Here is a 16173-nt window from a genome sequence, read left to right on the forward strand (position 1 = left end):
CTAGGCATGAAGGATAAAAGGATAAGACCCATTCAACACCACCAAGGCCCACGCAGTCTACAGAGGTGTTCTGCAAACAGACTGCAGAACAAGAACAGCATGTCATTCGTTATTCAGACAATTAAAAATGGATCACTATAGTTTTCTGTTGGAAAACAGAAAGACAGCCACTGATTGGGAGACAGAAATCTTTCTGGGGTGTAGGTTTTTCATTCCAGACTCCAATTAAATACATATAGATCTGCTCTTTAACTGTTACAAAATGCTAAATAACAGCGGCATTGATATATGGTAGGAAATTCACTATTTTGTTTTCTAGTGTCAGTGATGATTACCACCCAGGCTAGCCTGTGGAGGAAATGACTGAGCCCATCTCCAGAAATCACTTGCCTTGGTTGATTTTCACACATTCACCCTAGTGAGCATATGAATATGCAATTACACATATATTGCAATCAGAGTGATACTTCAAAATACATATTTGATCATGTAATTCCTCCGCTTTAAAAAACTTCCATGACTTCCCATGTCTTACAGAATATATCCAAAATCCTAAACTAAGACTAAAACACTGCATGGCATGCTTATCTCCATGGCCTCACTCTGGGTTATTCTTCCCCAGCTGCCTGAATTCTAGCTCTCAGAGCCTCCTTTCCCTTCTATCAAGATACCTCCAGCCTTGCAGCCTTTACACAGTTACTTCTTTGCCTGGAATGCTTTTGATCTCTTCCTTTTTGCCTTCTTAACTCCTATTGTCCTTTAGATCTTAGCAGCAAGATAATTTCCTCCAGGAGTCTTTCACTGATTTCCCAGGTCCCTCTGCTATAACAACCCCCTGTTTTTCCTTGATAGTGTTATTCACAGTAAATATTATATTTTTGTTTGATTACTTGACAAATATTCATCTCCCTAAGTCATCTGCAAGCTGCATGAGCATACAGTTCACTTCTATTTTGCTCACCATGACATTCTCATGTTTTTCATTGCACTTAGTATATTAGGCACATGTTATTTGTGATATGAGTAAATGGATGAAAAATGTAGGAATGTCACAGAACACTGAAATAAAATGATGAGACTTTATTATATGAGTCAATGTTTTATGTCCAGACATGTGGGTAATTAAGTACATTTTACATGCAATACATTTGATCAGCTAAATAACATACAATAGTGACAATGCAACTGAGGTCCCCTGGAAAGTGGACCCTGAGATAGAAATGTGCATGCAGGAAGTTTATTTATGTGGAAGTGCTGTCTGGATGAGGACCTGTGGGGGTGGAGGATAAAGCAGGATGGACAGAAGGAGAAGCTGAACTCTACTGCAAGCCCAACAAATGTCTTAGATGATCCCTTGAGGGACCTCTGAAATTAGGAAGGCTCCTCAAAGATGTTTTGAATTGAGGCAAGTGCCAGGACTATATAGCCCCATATCAATCAATCATTGGATGTCCTCCACCCTGACCCTTAGGTGAATGGCTCTCTTTAGCCAGCGGCAATTTCCAGAGAGGGACTCAGCAGAGAGCTGTCACCCACCAACACTCCCAGTAGCTGTGAGAATGAGTACTTTGGACCTGAACAGGTGGGAAGGAAGGGTGGGTGGGGATCTGTGAGGTACATCACAGCATCCACTACAGATGACCAAAAGGAACAATGAATAATTTACACTAAGGTTCTGTCTCAATTCCAAATATGAATGCATTTAAAACTATGAAAGAGTAAAATTCCAGCCAGAAATGAAAGAGACAGCTTTAAATGCCAGCTGCTGGAATTATGGTAACTTTTGATTAGGAGAGAAAAGCAACAAGCCCAGGCAAAAGGCCTCAAGGTAACAAGGAAAATTCAGGGAATACTCATTCTGGAGGATATTTTTTCCCACATGCTTTAAATCAGGTAAGTTTATAAACCTCCTACTCACACTGCATTTTACCCCAAATCATTCATAGTCAACCATACACCAATGGTGTTTTCCCAGAATATGAGCATTAAAGAACATATCTTTAAATTTTTCATATTTAACTGACATTACTTGGCATTTGCAATTTATAAAATACTACTACATACACTTTGACATTTAACTCTCACAATAACCCCATTAAGTTAAGTCACTTACTCAAAATCTCTATCTGATGGTGTGTGTTTTTGAGCTTGCTAGTGGCTTAAGGTTTGTGAATGACAAGGACACTGTCTTTATTATACGTTGAATTATCACTAATGTCTATCACAGTGCCTGAAACAATAGCACTCAATAAATAATTGTTGAATAAATTTCTATGAGAGATTTGTAGTTTCTCTGAGTTATGTGTGCCTTTTACGGCATTACATAATATATATGCATGTATGCAGCACCCACATGTATGTGCGTGTGTGCACGCTTATATAGGATAAACAGTATATGTAGTTGAATAAATTATACCAAGTTTATTCCATAAAATAACAACTAATATACACATTATCTACATCATGGGTTTTTCGAGTAGGAATGCATACTAGAAATATTTGGGCCCAACTAATTTTTACTCATTATCCTTTTGGTCAGTTTGGATAGAGTTAATCTGGCCTTAGAAAATCAGATGGGGGAAAAATAAGTCTCATGATCAATCAAAGTCTCTGATTTTTTAGGAGAAAATCACCTTCCAAGGAATGTTTGAAAAAAATCACTTAATGCTAGACTATAGGGGGAAATAAAAGCATAGGGAAATCTGAATTTTTATTGTGTTTCTAAATTTGTGGTACTGAATAACTTTTCAGAAATAAAAGATGACTCACAGGCCTTCCTTCTAAATATGGTGACAATAATAATAATAATATTCATTTGTGTAATGTAAACTACTAGGCAGAGATGCGTTTTGGGAAATTTGTATACTATTAGATGAGCCGTCTTTCCAAAGCCTACACAAAATTAATGTGGAACACCTGATATTTGACTGTGCTTCCAGATGGAGGGACAGCTTGACAAATGCCATCGTAATTTACAACTTTAAAAAGTGTGGTTTGAATGCATTTGCAGTGAGCTTTAAACAGCTTGGATTATTTACAGGTACAACTGTGTTTAATGTGGAATTTCAATGGATTTAAAATATTATTAGGTTCAATCACTGATCACGGAGTATAGGCGTGGCCTGTGAGCAATGTGATTAGATGCCTTAATTAAACATCTCAGAATAGGATGCATCTGTTTGGTGAGGTTAGGGGGATGGTGAAATATCACTTGAATTTTCTATTTGATTATTGAGTGTCACTGAAGAAGCTCTCACCTTTGGAAAGACGACACATTTTGGGTTTATCCTCTATGGTGGTTTAGGAGGATAATAATCACAGAAAACAAATACGGAAATAAAGTGTCTGTCTAACTCTTAAGGATAACTTGGACACCTGTACCCATAAAACAACTAAAGTATGGATTGCTAACTCATAAGATTTGTACTAGCGTGCAACCTAAAATAGTACATAAGTCCATATCTCTGGAGGTTAGGAAATAGAATATTGAAGATTTCTGGTTAAATTGAAGAATGAATCATATACATTATAATTATACATATCATATATATATGCATATATTTTTTCTCTCCTAAATATGTACATATATGTGTGTGTGTGTGTGTGTGTGTGAATTTATATACACATAAATTCTCTAAGAGGATATAGATCATTTTGGAGGTGGGTAAGGTACGGCTGTGGAGAGATGGAGGAACATCTGACTGGAACATTACTCCACGAAAAAGAAAGTAGTAACTTTGACACATTTTAACTAGAAAGTCACTGATAGATATTGCTATTTACTTCTCAAGATTAAGTGGAACCTTGAGAAGAATACATGGTAAAGTGGAAGTAAAGTGTCTAAAATGAACTGCTTAGTGCATAAACCAACTTCAGGAGCTACTGGGTTCATTCGATCACTAAGTATTCTGGGTCTCTTATGTTTCAGTCCTGGGCTAGGAACTGAGTATCCAGTAGACAACCAAGCCAGACATGGGCCCTTTCTTCCTGGAGATTCCATTCCAAATGGAAGACAGACATTAAACAAGTCACACTCAAATAAATATGCAAATAAAACTCGACAGAACTATGAAGAAAACAATAGGGTGTTATGAACGAACAACAGACACAGGATGGGTCTAATTTTGTTGGTGGTGGGGATGGGTTGGAGAGGCTTCCCTGAGACCTAAAAGACAGTAGAAGGGGAAGAAAAACCCAAACGGAGGACATGTGTAAAAGGAGAAAAGTGGTTGGAGGATGGGAAGATTACTTTGTGGTTGGAACATAACCAGTCATGGCAAGAGTGGTCCTAGGTGAGGCCGGAGAAGAGAAGGGCAGGTTATGCAGGGGTCACTGTGGAGTTTGTATTTTATTCTTACTACAATGGGAACCATTGAAGGATTTATACATTGTGTGTGTGTCAGAGCCAACTGATACTTTTCAAAGCTCAATCTGGAGTGGAAAAGGGTAAGAGTAGAAGCTGGAATAATGTAGCTTAAACATTGGTGGATGCAGTGAAGATGGAGAAATGAAGAAAGATGCCAAGATCTACTTAGATTGAATCTGGAGAGCTTGGGAATGGATTAAATGTGGAAGTGAGAAAGAGGGAGTCCAGGATGATTCCAAGGTTTCTATGTAACTTTTTAGTTTCTCTTAATAATACTATTTGATTAAAAAAAATGTATCCATCCCCTAGTGAATTCGGCAACCTGGAATGTAATCTGCTGGTTTATCTAGAGAAGCCTTCCTCAGCCACCCAAGGTAGTGAGCGCCGTTAATCTGTCCTGTCTCTCTGTCTTCCAAGCAGACATCACAGTCTCTCATTATTTTGCTTACTTGCTCACTTTGAGAATAATCTCCACGAGAGTGATGTGTCTTCTTGAAGACTAAGTCCAGAGCACCTAACAGCGTTTGGCACACTGAAAATGTTCCATAAATATTTGTTGAATGAAATGATGAATGAACTAATGATAGAATAAAGATAAAGAGGAAATACTTGACTCCAAGGAGCTCACAATGTAACCAAGAGGACTACGAAGTGTGATAAAAGCCTTACTAGAACTAAGCGGGAAACGTCATGGGACAAGAGAGGACAATGCGTCTATCTAACTGCGGGAGAGAGGAGCGAGATCCGGACTACAGATATACTCAAAGATGAGGTGACTATTTTCTGGATTGAGACCATCTCTAAATGAGATCGCTCCCCTCTCCCCAGCAATCCAGCAAGCTCTAGAACAAAACAGAAAGAGCAATTCTTCAAAAGAGTTTCACCTTTTAGAATAATTATTTTTTAAAGGAGCCGTTAAAATGAATTGTCCTGCAAAAATACAACCCTGACTTTGGACAACCTACAGCACTGACTACTTGCCGCTTCTGGCTGTAGAACGTTCGTTCGCCTCTCTCCCTCGCCTCCCTTGTCCCCTGCCCCGCCCCGGTCCCCGGGGCAACTCTCCGAGACCGTGCCGTCGCCTTCCCCTTGCAGCGCAGCGCCCCACAAGCCTATTTGTTGGGTGGATGGAGGAACACTGACTACCTCCTCCGCGAGGAGTTCCTGAAGATGCATTGGTCCATAAGACGATGTTTCTGCACCTCGCGGGGTTCTGCACCTTCGTGCGGGAGGCAAGAAAAAGAGCAGTTTGTCAGTGAGAGCGCCGACTGTTTTTCCCTTCAAGCCTGTGGGTTTCGCACATCTGGCCCCGCCTACCTAGCTCAGCCTTTAACAGTTTCTAGAGCAAAGGCCAGTCCCCCGAACGGGCGCCGTCTTCCGCCTTTCCTTCCGCCTGCAGCAGAAAAACAAGCCGCTGGGTTACGGGGGTAGGGGCGGGCCGGCGGCGAGGCCACGCTCCGGCCCCGCTCGGTCCCGGCTGCTTGTTGCCGGGCGCTCGGAGCCGCGGGCCGCGCTCAGCCCCGCCCCGGGGGCGTCTCCGCCCGCCCCGCCCCGCCCCGCCCCCGCGTCGCCGACCCTCCGCTTTCGATCGCCACGGGCGCTCGGGCCAGCTGTCGCTTCGGTCTCTGGCTGCAGCCTGAGGACGCAGGGAGGGTCTGTCTCTAGCAGACCGCAGACTATAGGCACTGCCATGGCCCCTGTGCTGAGCAAGGACCCGGCCGACATCGAGGTACTGACCGCGCGCCCGGTCGCCCGGGGTGGGAGGGGGCCCAGCTGGCGGGTGTCCGGGAGGCCGCCCGCTCCCCACCGAGCCGGGAAGGAGTGGGAGTCGCGGGAAACTTTGCTTCGGCGGGACGTTGGGGGGTGGGGGGGGCGGCGGAGGAGCGGGAGTGGGAGCCCCGCGGGGGCCAGGCCGGGAGAGAAGTGCAGGAGTCCCGCGAGTGGAAAGGCACCCTGTGGGTTGGGACCTGGCTGTTGACTTCAGAGAGGGGTCAGAGAAGCCTGTCCTGTTCTGCCCCGAATGGCAGGGACTGCAGAACTACGAGAGTTCGCGAGAGATGGCTTCGGAGGGGAGAAGTGCCGTTTCTCATCCGATCTGCCCCGCACCTTCCCCTCTGCCCCCGGTGTGCTTCTCAGGACACCTGTCTGCCGCCCCCACCTGCAGTAGCTGAATCCTGAATATTTGCAAAGGTGGAGTCTAGAAATAAAGGAGATCAGTGTGTCCGCTACAGCAGCCCCCGCTAGCGTAGTATTTCTTATGAAATAATGTAACATAGGGATGAATGGAATAAAGTATTGAGAACATGAATAATGCAGTGCCTTTAGAAAGACCTAACTGTTTTTCTTTTCTCAACAGTTTTTGATTCTCTGGTGCAGTCTGTTTCTGTAAAAATGTTATCTTTCTTCCTGTGAATAAGGTCCTACCTGAAATGACATGATCCTCTCCTTTGAGTTCTCCCTAGGACCTTTATGTAGGAGATGAGAAGGATTTAATTGTAAACAGTGATTTTAGACATACTAACCCAGTGTCAGCACTTCTGAGCTAAGATAAACTGCTTTTTAGGTTTTTTTGTTGTGTTTTGTTTGGGGCTTTTCTTTATTTGAGTCACTTGGTAACGTGTGTGTATGCGCATGCGTGTATGTTTTCTTTAGAAATGACAATATATTTTTTTTCCCTCGTTTCCTTTCAGTGGTTTAAGTAAAAGTTTAAAACCACCTGTTTGCAGAATAGCTGCTTTTGCCATGTTTTGCCTCTGTCATTGACTGAAGGAACTTTGTGTGCTGTTTGGGGGATGGTAGTACTGTTTTCTCCAGACTCCAATATTGGTTTGAAACATCCATTTTAGTAATAAGAGTCATAGTATACTGTGTGGACATCTCGGGTTAATTTACTTGTGGTTTTTCTTGTGGATTGTTTACTTTTTCATATTAAGCAATGTGATATACTTAACCCAATATTTATTCATGTGTGCTTAGGATAAAAGATACTTGATTTATGTCATTGTCTTTTTTAGTCCTTGTTATTTTGACTTAACCAAATCCTTTTTTTTCCTTTTTTTTACTAAGTCAAATAGCACACTTCAGACAGCATTCAGGCAGCACTGATTTCAGAGATATGAGTGTCAGAGGGCAGGTGGCTCTTGGCTTTTGAATTTCAGAATGGTATGTTATCTGCTAAACTGATTTCTTTCTCTGTATGTCTCTTGCAGTTGTCTTTGAAATCAGTTCTTAACCACATTACACTAAGGGAAAAGATGCCAGCGAAACATTAAATGACCGGCTTAATTTTGTGCATTGGTTTAGCCAAGACCATTTAAGAAGTCCATGCCCTCACACGTACTCACAATCTAACCTTAGTCTATGTGACCAGTCTGCCTGATATTACGTATAATCTAGAATAGTGGTATTCAGACTTTTTCAGCTTTTATGTAGTTCCTATATGCAACACACTTTACTCAGTCACATCTTTCATCACACCCAGTACCTTACTTTTTTCTCGAAGTAGTACCCATGATTCATGAGCTAGAGTGCCATGAAAGAATGTGAAATTAATCATTAAAATATAATACAGTGAGGAAAAATATGTTAAGCCTAGAAAAATACATTATGCCTAGAAAAATCCATTTGAACATAGGTGTCTCAGCTGATTGTATTGAGTCACCAAAGTTCATTTTTGTTTGAAGACTTAGAATGAATTATGAAAGCTCAGTTTTCTATCAAATTTGAATGTGTACATTTGATTTGCCTTCCTTGGATGAATTCATTAGAATCATTGTCTAGAGATTGGTCTCATTGTAACCTTTGTCTTAGTCTAAAATGTGTGGAGAAGCAAGTAATCTTAAAAAAAAAAAAATTATTGGGGCCCCTGCGTGGCAGAATGGTTAAGTTCATGCATTCTGCTTCTGTGGCCCAGGGTTTCCTGGTTCAGGTCCTGGGCATGGACCTCAAGCCATGCTGAGATGGTGACTCACATAGCAGACCAGAAGGACCTACAGCTAGAATATACGACTGTGTTGGGGGGGCTTTGGGGAGAAGAAGGAAAAAAGAAAAAAAAAAGATTGGCACCAGATGTTAGCTCAGGTGCCAATCTTTAAAAAAAAAATTATTGGTATGAAACAGAGTACATGTTCACTTGATAGATGTGAAAAGAACAGAAGGTGATGGTGACAACCCACTATAATAGTGATTTAATTTTCCCGTAAGCTACCCACAGAACCTCAGGTGTCAGTGAAGCAGCGGAGAAACCTCTTTGTTTCTGAGTAAAAAAGTTATTGAGGTATACAGTGTTGCTTTGTGTACTCATTCCATAATTTCTAGCCTCAATCCAATAGCACATCGGAGTTTGAAGGGTTGGGAACCTGAAAAACGATAAAAAGGTCACCAGACTCCAAAAGTGGAGTATCCCCGGGTTGGAAGATAGGCATAGCAACAGTGCGTTAGTAGATAATTAGGCAGTAGAACCTAGCTCATGTACTCAAATGTTGTTGTCATTATATTAGTGGCAGAAGTTGAATGAAAAGTCAAGTTTTTTGCCAGACACATAAATGTGGTTCAGAACCTGGGATCTTGGGCAAACTGCCTCGGACTGAGGTTTCATTGCACTCCTTTTTAGCTGTGTGACTTTAGGCAAGTTACCTCACTTCTTTGAGTCATATTTGCATAATCTGTTAACTAAGGAAAATAATAATAGAAAAGATAATAAACAAATGCCACAGGTTGACATCTTCTTGTCAGGAAAAGACAAAAACGTGTGAAAAAATAAAGATATAGTAAAAATATCTTATCAGGAAAATCACTGCCAATGAAATAATTAATATTCTAAAGTTCATTAACGGCAGCTATATACTTTTTAGAGTTATTTTACTTTGTGGTCTTAGTCTTTGGATACAGCTGAATTTTGTCAAGGATGACTTTTGAATATGACTTTTGAAGGTTTCAAAGAAGGTGAATATGAGACATTGATCACTTTCTATGATCCCAACAGTGCTTTCACAGTACTTCATTTAGTTTGAATTGATAACCAGTATAATGTCAATAACTGCACATTTAAAAGGAAGTAAGAATGATTTTGTAAGAATTCACTTTTGTTCAGTGTCTTGTTCCCCTCCACTGACGTGGATAATTGAGAATATGCTCTACAGGTATAGCCAAAGGGAAATGTACGCAGTCGCAGCCAGCTTTTAACTCTTTGAATACTAATAATTTTGGTAAATGTTTACAGACAAACTAAATTGCTACCTGCCACTCTACTGCTTCTGCAATCACAAGTCAAGGTCCATTCCCTTGAATTATCAGTTAATGAGTAATAAAGGGTTATAAACTCATTTCAAATTTATCCAGAATAAAAAAGGGATTTCAATCCATTGTCCACAAAAATCACAATACATTTCAAGTCCAATGGAGATAGTTTCTGAATTACTGATACTATGACTTCTGTTCATTTGAGAAGGTAATTGAGAATTTTCTGTGTGTATTAGTTAAGAAAATAAGATACTGAAATGATAGATTTGGAAAATGGGAGTATAATGGAAACAACTTGGAGAAAGGAAATTTTAAGGAGCGTTTTGAAAAAAGAAAGACATGGGTTGTGCATTGGTGGAGATGGCAAAGGATCCTTCAGAATACTCTTTATCATAACTGCTTTTGCCCCTAGGGAGGGAGAAAGGGTCATGGATCCAAAGGCATGCAACCAAATAAGGGTTCAGCTTTGCAGAAGCTATCGGTTATTTATTTGTTTATTGAAATTTACATATTTTTTACTCAGTGTATAAATAACAATCCTTTCTTGTCTCCTCCCTGGTATTGATTGGGCCCCACAGATCTATGGAAATGCTACCTTGACTTGCTAAAGCTTTTAAAGCTTGTTTGTTTTTTTTACTTTTACATTTTTTAATTTTAAACCTATTTTGTGAGTTTGAATTGTTAAAAATATACTGTACTTTAAGCTGTCCCCTGGACCATGCTTGGTTTTACTTTAATGCCTTTCTCCTTTCTGAGGAATTTAGCTGGGCAACAGAAATGGGTACGATTACGTGATTTGGAGAGTTACTTCGTTCCAGTGACAGATCTTTGTAGTTTTAAGGTACTACACATTTCTTTAGTTAAACATGGTCATATATATGTATTGGTACAGTTAAAAAAAATTTCTACCTCTGGCACATGAATTCAGAACTAGTGTCAGTAGTTTAATTAAAAACTGTGAGATTAATGACTAATGATGAGTCTATCACTAGGGAGAATTTTAGATTGCATCTGCTTAATCATAGCAGATAGCGTTGACTGATTGCTTAATTGTAAAAATGTTCTTGAATTCAGTAACCTCCTCTCGTACATTCTGGAAGAAAAATCCAGTTTTGGGAAGCTGAGTGTTAACAGTAAGAAATTAATAAGAATGCCAACAAAATCTAGAGTCAAAATGCTGAGATAATTGAATGATCTTTAAGCAATTGTATCTTTTCTTAACAATTTTGAATATTTGAATACAGCATTTTACCAAACTCTCTGTATAAACAGGCAACAATACAAGAGCTGAAAAATAGACACTAGTTAAGGTAAACATGTCTGGTCACTGTGGCAGAATTGTAATAATTAGCATAAATTTAAGTTACAAGGTTAGAAACACTAAAATTAAAGACAATGAGACTGAAAAAAATTGTCATAAAATAATATGACAAAGAAAATCTGATGAGAGATTTGGTGTAGGCTAGGCTTCAATGCAGCAAAAGAGGAGATTGAAAAGTAGGATTGGCCAATTTATTTTTCTGCCTCTTAGCTATGTGGACACAATTGAGAAATATGTAGCAGAAACCTTCAGTCCTTAAAAGTGTAAAGAAAACTCTATGTCCTTTATCCTCTATCTTAATTCAAAAACATTTAATAAAGCATCCTAAGATTATAAATTTATCTAAATCAGGATTTTGATTTTCAAATGTGACGTGTTTACCTTCTAGGCTTCATTTGCTCTTAATCCTCCAAATCAAGACAGAAGGTGTTTTTTGGCCTTAAACATCAATAGTGTGGGTGTTCACAGATATCCTGGAGCCAATTATACTACTGCGATAACTCTTAATAGGATTATGTCTTTCCTGTGGCTTATAATTATTACTGCTTCCATTGATTTTAATTAAAATGTTACACTAGTAGATATGAAACATCTGCATTTAACTCAGTGTATAGCTTTCCTTTTAGACTTCACCACAGATACCTATTTATTGATGTTAGGAACTAAGTAGTTTTGTGTAAAGTTATTTACTTTCTGTTTCACAAAATTAAGCTTTATTTCATGGTTAGTTAAAAAAAACCCATTATGTTAAAATATAATGGTTCAAATCCTGACTCTGTTATTTTTTTATTTGTGTGATTGCAGTCAAGTTCTTTCCTGGACTGTTGTTTCTTCTTTTGTAAATTGGATTTAATCTTAATTATTTCATGCAATAGCTGTAAGGATTGATTGGAGTCATGTACATGTAATGCCTCAAATAGATCTGTCACATAAAATATATGCTTTTTTAGTTATTTTAAATATTTTTATTGCATATTTCATGTGCGTTATGTAAAAGTCACTTGACGTTCTTCAACTCCAAGAATCAACTAGTGGTATTGAAGTCTGTTAAAATATGTGAGGGAGGAAAGAGTTAATAAAATTAAAAGAATTATGAGGGGGGCTCGTTATAGATTCAAAAATGTTGCAAATGTGTCTTATGAGAAAGTTGCTGAATACTATTTGTCAGTATTACCAATCAAATGGGGGAGTTTCTGAATTCAGGTCAAATTAAAAAGACCCACTTCATTTTGCTTTTTATTTCTATTTTAAAAATATTTTTAATACCCATTGTAATGCCAGCCCTCTAGTTTAAGCTGCAGGAGATTCGAAGGAGGTATGTGGCATAGGCTCTGTCTGTACAGGATTATCCCCATCGAATACACAGGAGAATAAGATTCAGATCCAGGGCTGATCCCCGCCTCCCCACCCCCGAACCGTTTCTGCTTTATTGCAGTGTACTTATGGAATGAGTCTTTAATGTTTGAGGGTTTTTGAGACTAGATCAGGGCCAATGCATTGGTGACATGTTTCCTTGGCATTCTCAAGGATATTTAGAAGGGATTTGGTGTTAGCCTTTTCTGAAAAGCAATCCATATACAATTACTAAAAAAGAAACAGCTCAGGTGTCTCTTTGTACAAACTGGGCTGAGCTTTTAGTTTCTCTAAGCAAGTGTATTAGTTTCAAAGAAAGTTTTTTCTAGACTTCTAAGCATCCCTGCACCCACTGTTTGTTCATTAATAATTTTTTTAACTTTTTTAAGGAGGGAGTTGGAGATCAACCTATTTTGCACCAGGAAAAGATAAAGCATGCCCTTTCTGAAAGATGACTCCGATAATAAACTTTTTATGCTGGGTTATAATAATTTTATTCCTTGAGATTTTCAGCTTGGTTGTGTAATAGCATTCTCACTATCCTCTACCTCTGTCATAATAATTAAAGAGACAATCTGCGTCCCTACCTCCCAGGTGCTTGGAAATTGATATTATGAGTGCTTATGAATGTCCCCTTGAGGCACTCCTGACTGGGCCACTTTGAAGAAAAATCTCTTCATCAATAATGAAGCCCTGAGGGCCACTTCTCAGGGGACTCACACAAAATTACATGTCAACTGCAGGCCTGATTTATACAGATGGTGCTCGTGGATGGAGCCCTGACCACACCTCCCCCTCCTCCGGTATTTTATTACCCGCCACTCTCTGCTGATCCTCACCACTTACCCCCCTCAACTTTCATTCTCTCCCAAAACATCAGCCCCCAATTTTCAACCTGTTTTACCTGCCCACGATTGACTCATCTAAGTAGATTGTTTTGCTAATCTTTGCAAAATCCTTTGAATGGTATTAAAAATTGACTCTGGTAGCAAGTTAAAACTTGAAAAATGTTAAGTCAGTATGTCTAATGTAAAGGCCATGTGAAAATCTTCAGCAAAACAATAGAAGAGAATGTGTGTTTACTGTGTGTTAGTTAAAATAAGCGTCCTGGGATAGGGGACGGGCCTGGGGGTATTTTTGCTCTATGTGTTGGATCCCGTGCTCCCTGATCTTGTGGAAATCATTCAGCCGCTGTGAAGAGATTGCTGATTCCTCAATGAGTTTGCTATTGATCAGTCTTTTAAGGATGGTTTGTAATAAAATACGGCACTGGTGAAATTGTTTGGAAATGTGACCTGCTGAGTGATCATATTAAGGAAATGCAGAGGTGGTGTTGTCATAGCTACTCTATTTTACGTGCTAGGTAGGATTAAGTGTACATTTATACCAGCTATATGGATTTGATAGATTTATTCACCTGATTTTTTAACTTTCTTCATGCTTGCCTGCCTCCTTTCTTTTCTTTTTTAATCAAATGAGTGAGCTAAATCTAAATCTCTCCTGTGCACACAGAAAAAGTCCAATCCTACTTTGTGTGGCTGGAGTTCTGTGAGGGTGATCTGGAATTAATAGGTTAATATTTTGTGTCTTTTAGATAATGCCATCTTTAACCAGAAATTAAGACCAGAGATTCCAAAAAGGAGATTGGGCTCTCTAAGACAATTTGTCCAGGATGTTTGTTGATTGATAACTGTCAGCGGAAACTAGAGTACAAATGGTGGGGTCCCCACCCCCACAGGGGATTCAAGTCACTTTTCTCTGGCTCCTTGCACCACAATAACTTCAAAGCTTGGGGACCTTCTTTCAGATATTCTTCCATGACACATATTGGGCAGTGCTTGGGTAAAATGTTTGAAATCCTCCATAATTCTTAGAAGAAGGGCATTCACTTCTCCTCATAGATCTAGGGTTAAGGTTTGACAGCTTTCACAGCAAAACACTCTTTTTCTTTTGGCTTAACCTTCATTAAACTTTTTTTCATTCCTCTGATTTAATTTTTAATTATTTTTTATGATCATTACAGAAGATTTAAAAGATGCAAAAAAAGGTGAAAAGAAGACCCCAAACTTATAGTGATACCACCCACACAGCCATGCTGATATTGACTTAGTACGTTTTTTTCCTATGCATGAGAGTTTTTTCCCTAAATAGTTTTAATCATATCCAGTTTTACATTTGCCTTCTTATTCTGTCTATTTCACCACATTCTTGCTAACTTTTAAAATAGTTTTAAATAGCAGCGTGAGATTCTATGGCAGTGGAGATAACAAAATTTGTTCAAGCCTCCCCTGTATTATCAGATGTTTGCTTTGTTTTTATTACTAGTTATTAAGAATAATGCTTCCATAATTTTTTTTTGTTTTGCTTAAAACATTGTATGGTAAATACACTTGAGCAGGTTGGTTTCAATAATATAGAGTGCATTTCAGTTCTCTTCTACCCGACATGATTCAACTGAATTGTGTCTTTTAAAAAGTGTTTTTAAAAAGGGAAAGGGGCCCATTATTAGTGGCAGAGATAGAAAGGACAAAATGAAATTGGAACCAGTTACCTGTTTACCTCTTCCTCCCACCACGGATACAAGCTCAGAACGCTCAGGCATCTGGATGTAGTTTCCCTTGATATGGATGTGATTTTGTTTGGACTCGGTGCTGATGTGATGCTTCCTTCTAGATCACGGCTTGACTGCCTGAAGGTTCCTTATTTTTTCTGCCCTGAGAACAGGAAGAGTAAGGTTAGGTCTCAGATTGTTATCTTGAATGGATAAATCTCAGATTTTTATCTTGAATGAATAAATGTAACACCAACTGCAGGTGTCCAACTGTGTGACCAAGGATGGAAGCTTTTATACTATATCCCCCTTTCCCCCCAAACCACTCTGGCAGAACAGATTCTCAAAGGATTCTTTCAACCTTGACCTTTACATTAGAAGTATGAGTGGGTGTGTGTGTGTGTACACTCATGCAAAAGCACATGTGTGTGTACAATTTTTTTCTTTTTCTTTTCCTTATGGTACTCAGGAAGAGGAGAGAGATGATGAGTGTAGCTACTTTTGACCCAACAGATTTTTCTCACAGTGACAATTTAGTAAAGTGAAACATTCTTCTGTATTAGGTTCATTACCAAAAATAACTTTTTTGGTGGGCGAAAGATGAGGAAGAGTGGCCCCGAGCTAGCATCCATGCCAATCTTCCTCTATTTTATATGGGATGCATGGTTTGATGAGCGGTGTGTAGGTCCACGCCTGGGATCTGAACCCACGAACCCTGGGCCGCTGAAGCAGGGTGTGCGAACTTAACCACTATGCAACCAGGCTGGCTCCTAAAGTAACTTGATTCATGCTGTAATTTAAAGATCAGATTTACTTGCATCCTGAACGCTGAACATTGCTATGCTTAAGCCTCTGTCTTTTTTGAAAGAGACAAAAACATTTGCAGAAAAAAATTCTTATATGGTTCGTGACAATTACAGCCCATCAGCTCATCACCCCAAGACACGCCTATAGGGGTGGCTGATGAGTCAAGTAGGTCTGTGCCTGGGATCTGACCCCACAAACCTGGGCCACCGAAGCGGAGTTTGGGCAACTATAACCACTTGGCCACAGGGCCAGCCCCAATATTTTACATTTTTTAAGAAACAATTCTGTGAAAATTCCTGTCTGATTGGTTTACTTTGCATTTGTTTGAATATTGGTAAGTTTGAATATTTTTTCCATGTTTTAAAATAGTTTGGATTTTCTTTTAAACAAATTATTTTAACAGGATTTTAATGTGAGAGTAAAATAAGAGAAAAAAGATATAAGAAAATTAGAAATATAGATTTTAAGAAAATTAGATGCTAATAATTATAAAATCACAACAAAATCAGTACTATTTTGGAAACATAGAATCCA

The 16173-nt window shown here is 39.1% G+C and overlaps 1 protein-coding gene across 2 annotated transcripts in view; it reads left to right on the plus strand.

The window, feature by feature from the left end:
- The first annotated feature begins 5728 nt into the window (after nt 1–5728).
- DPYD (dihydropyrimidine dehydrogenase) overlaps nt 5729–16173 on the plus strand; it is a 773365-nt gene continuing 762920 nt past the window's right edge. Inside the window, exon 1 of one of the 2 annotated variants that reach the window (XM_070592141.1) lies at nt 5729–6095. In XM_070592141.1, coding sequence (XP_070448242.1) covers nt 6057–6095 — 39 coding nt within the window. In that variant the 5' untranslated portion in view covers nt 5729–6056. The remainder of the gene's footprint in view (nt 6096–16173) is intronic. The other variant, XM_070592142.1, reaches the window with a different exon arrangement.

The sequence above is a fragment of the Equus przewalskii genome, chromosome 24, assembly GCF_037783145.1.
Source record: "Equus przewalskii isolate Varuska chromosome 24, EquPr2, whole genome shotgun sequence".
Taxonomy (NCBI): Eukaryota; Metazoa; Chordata; class Mammalia; order Perissodactyla; family Equidae; genus Equus; species Equus przewalskii.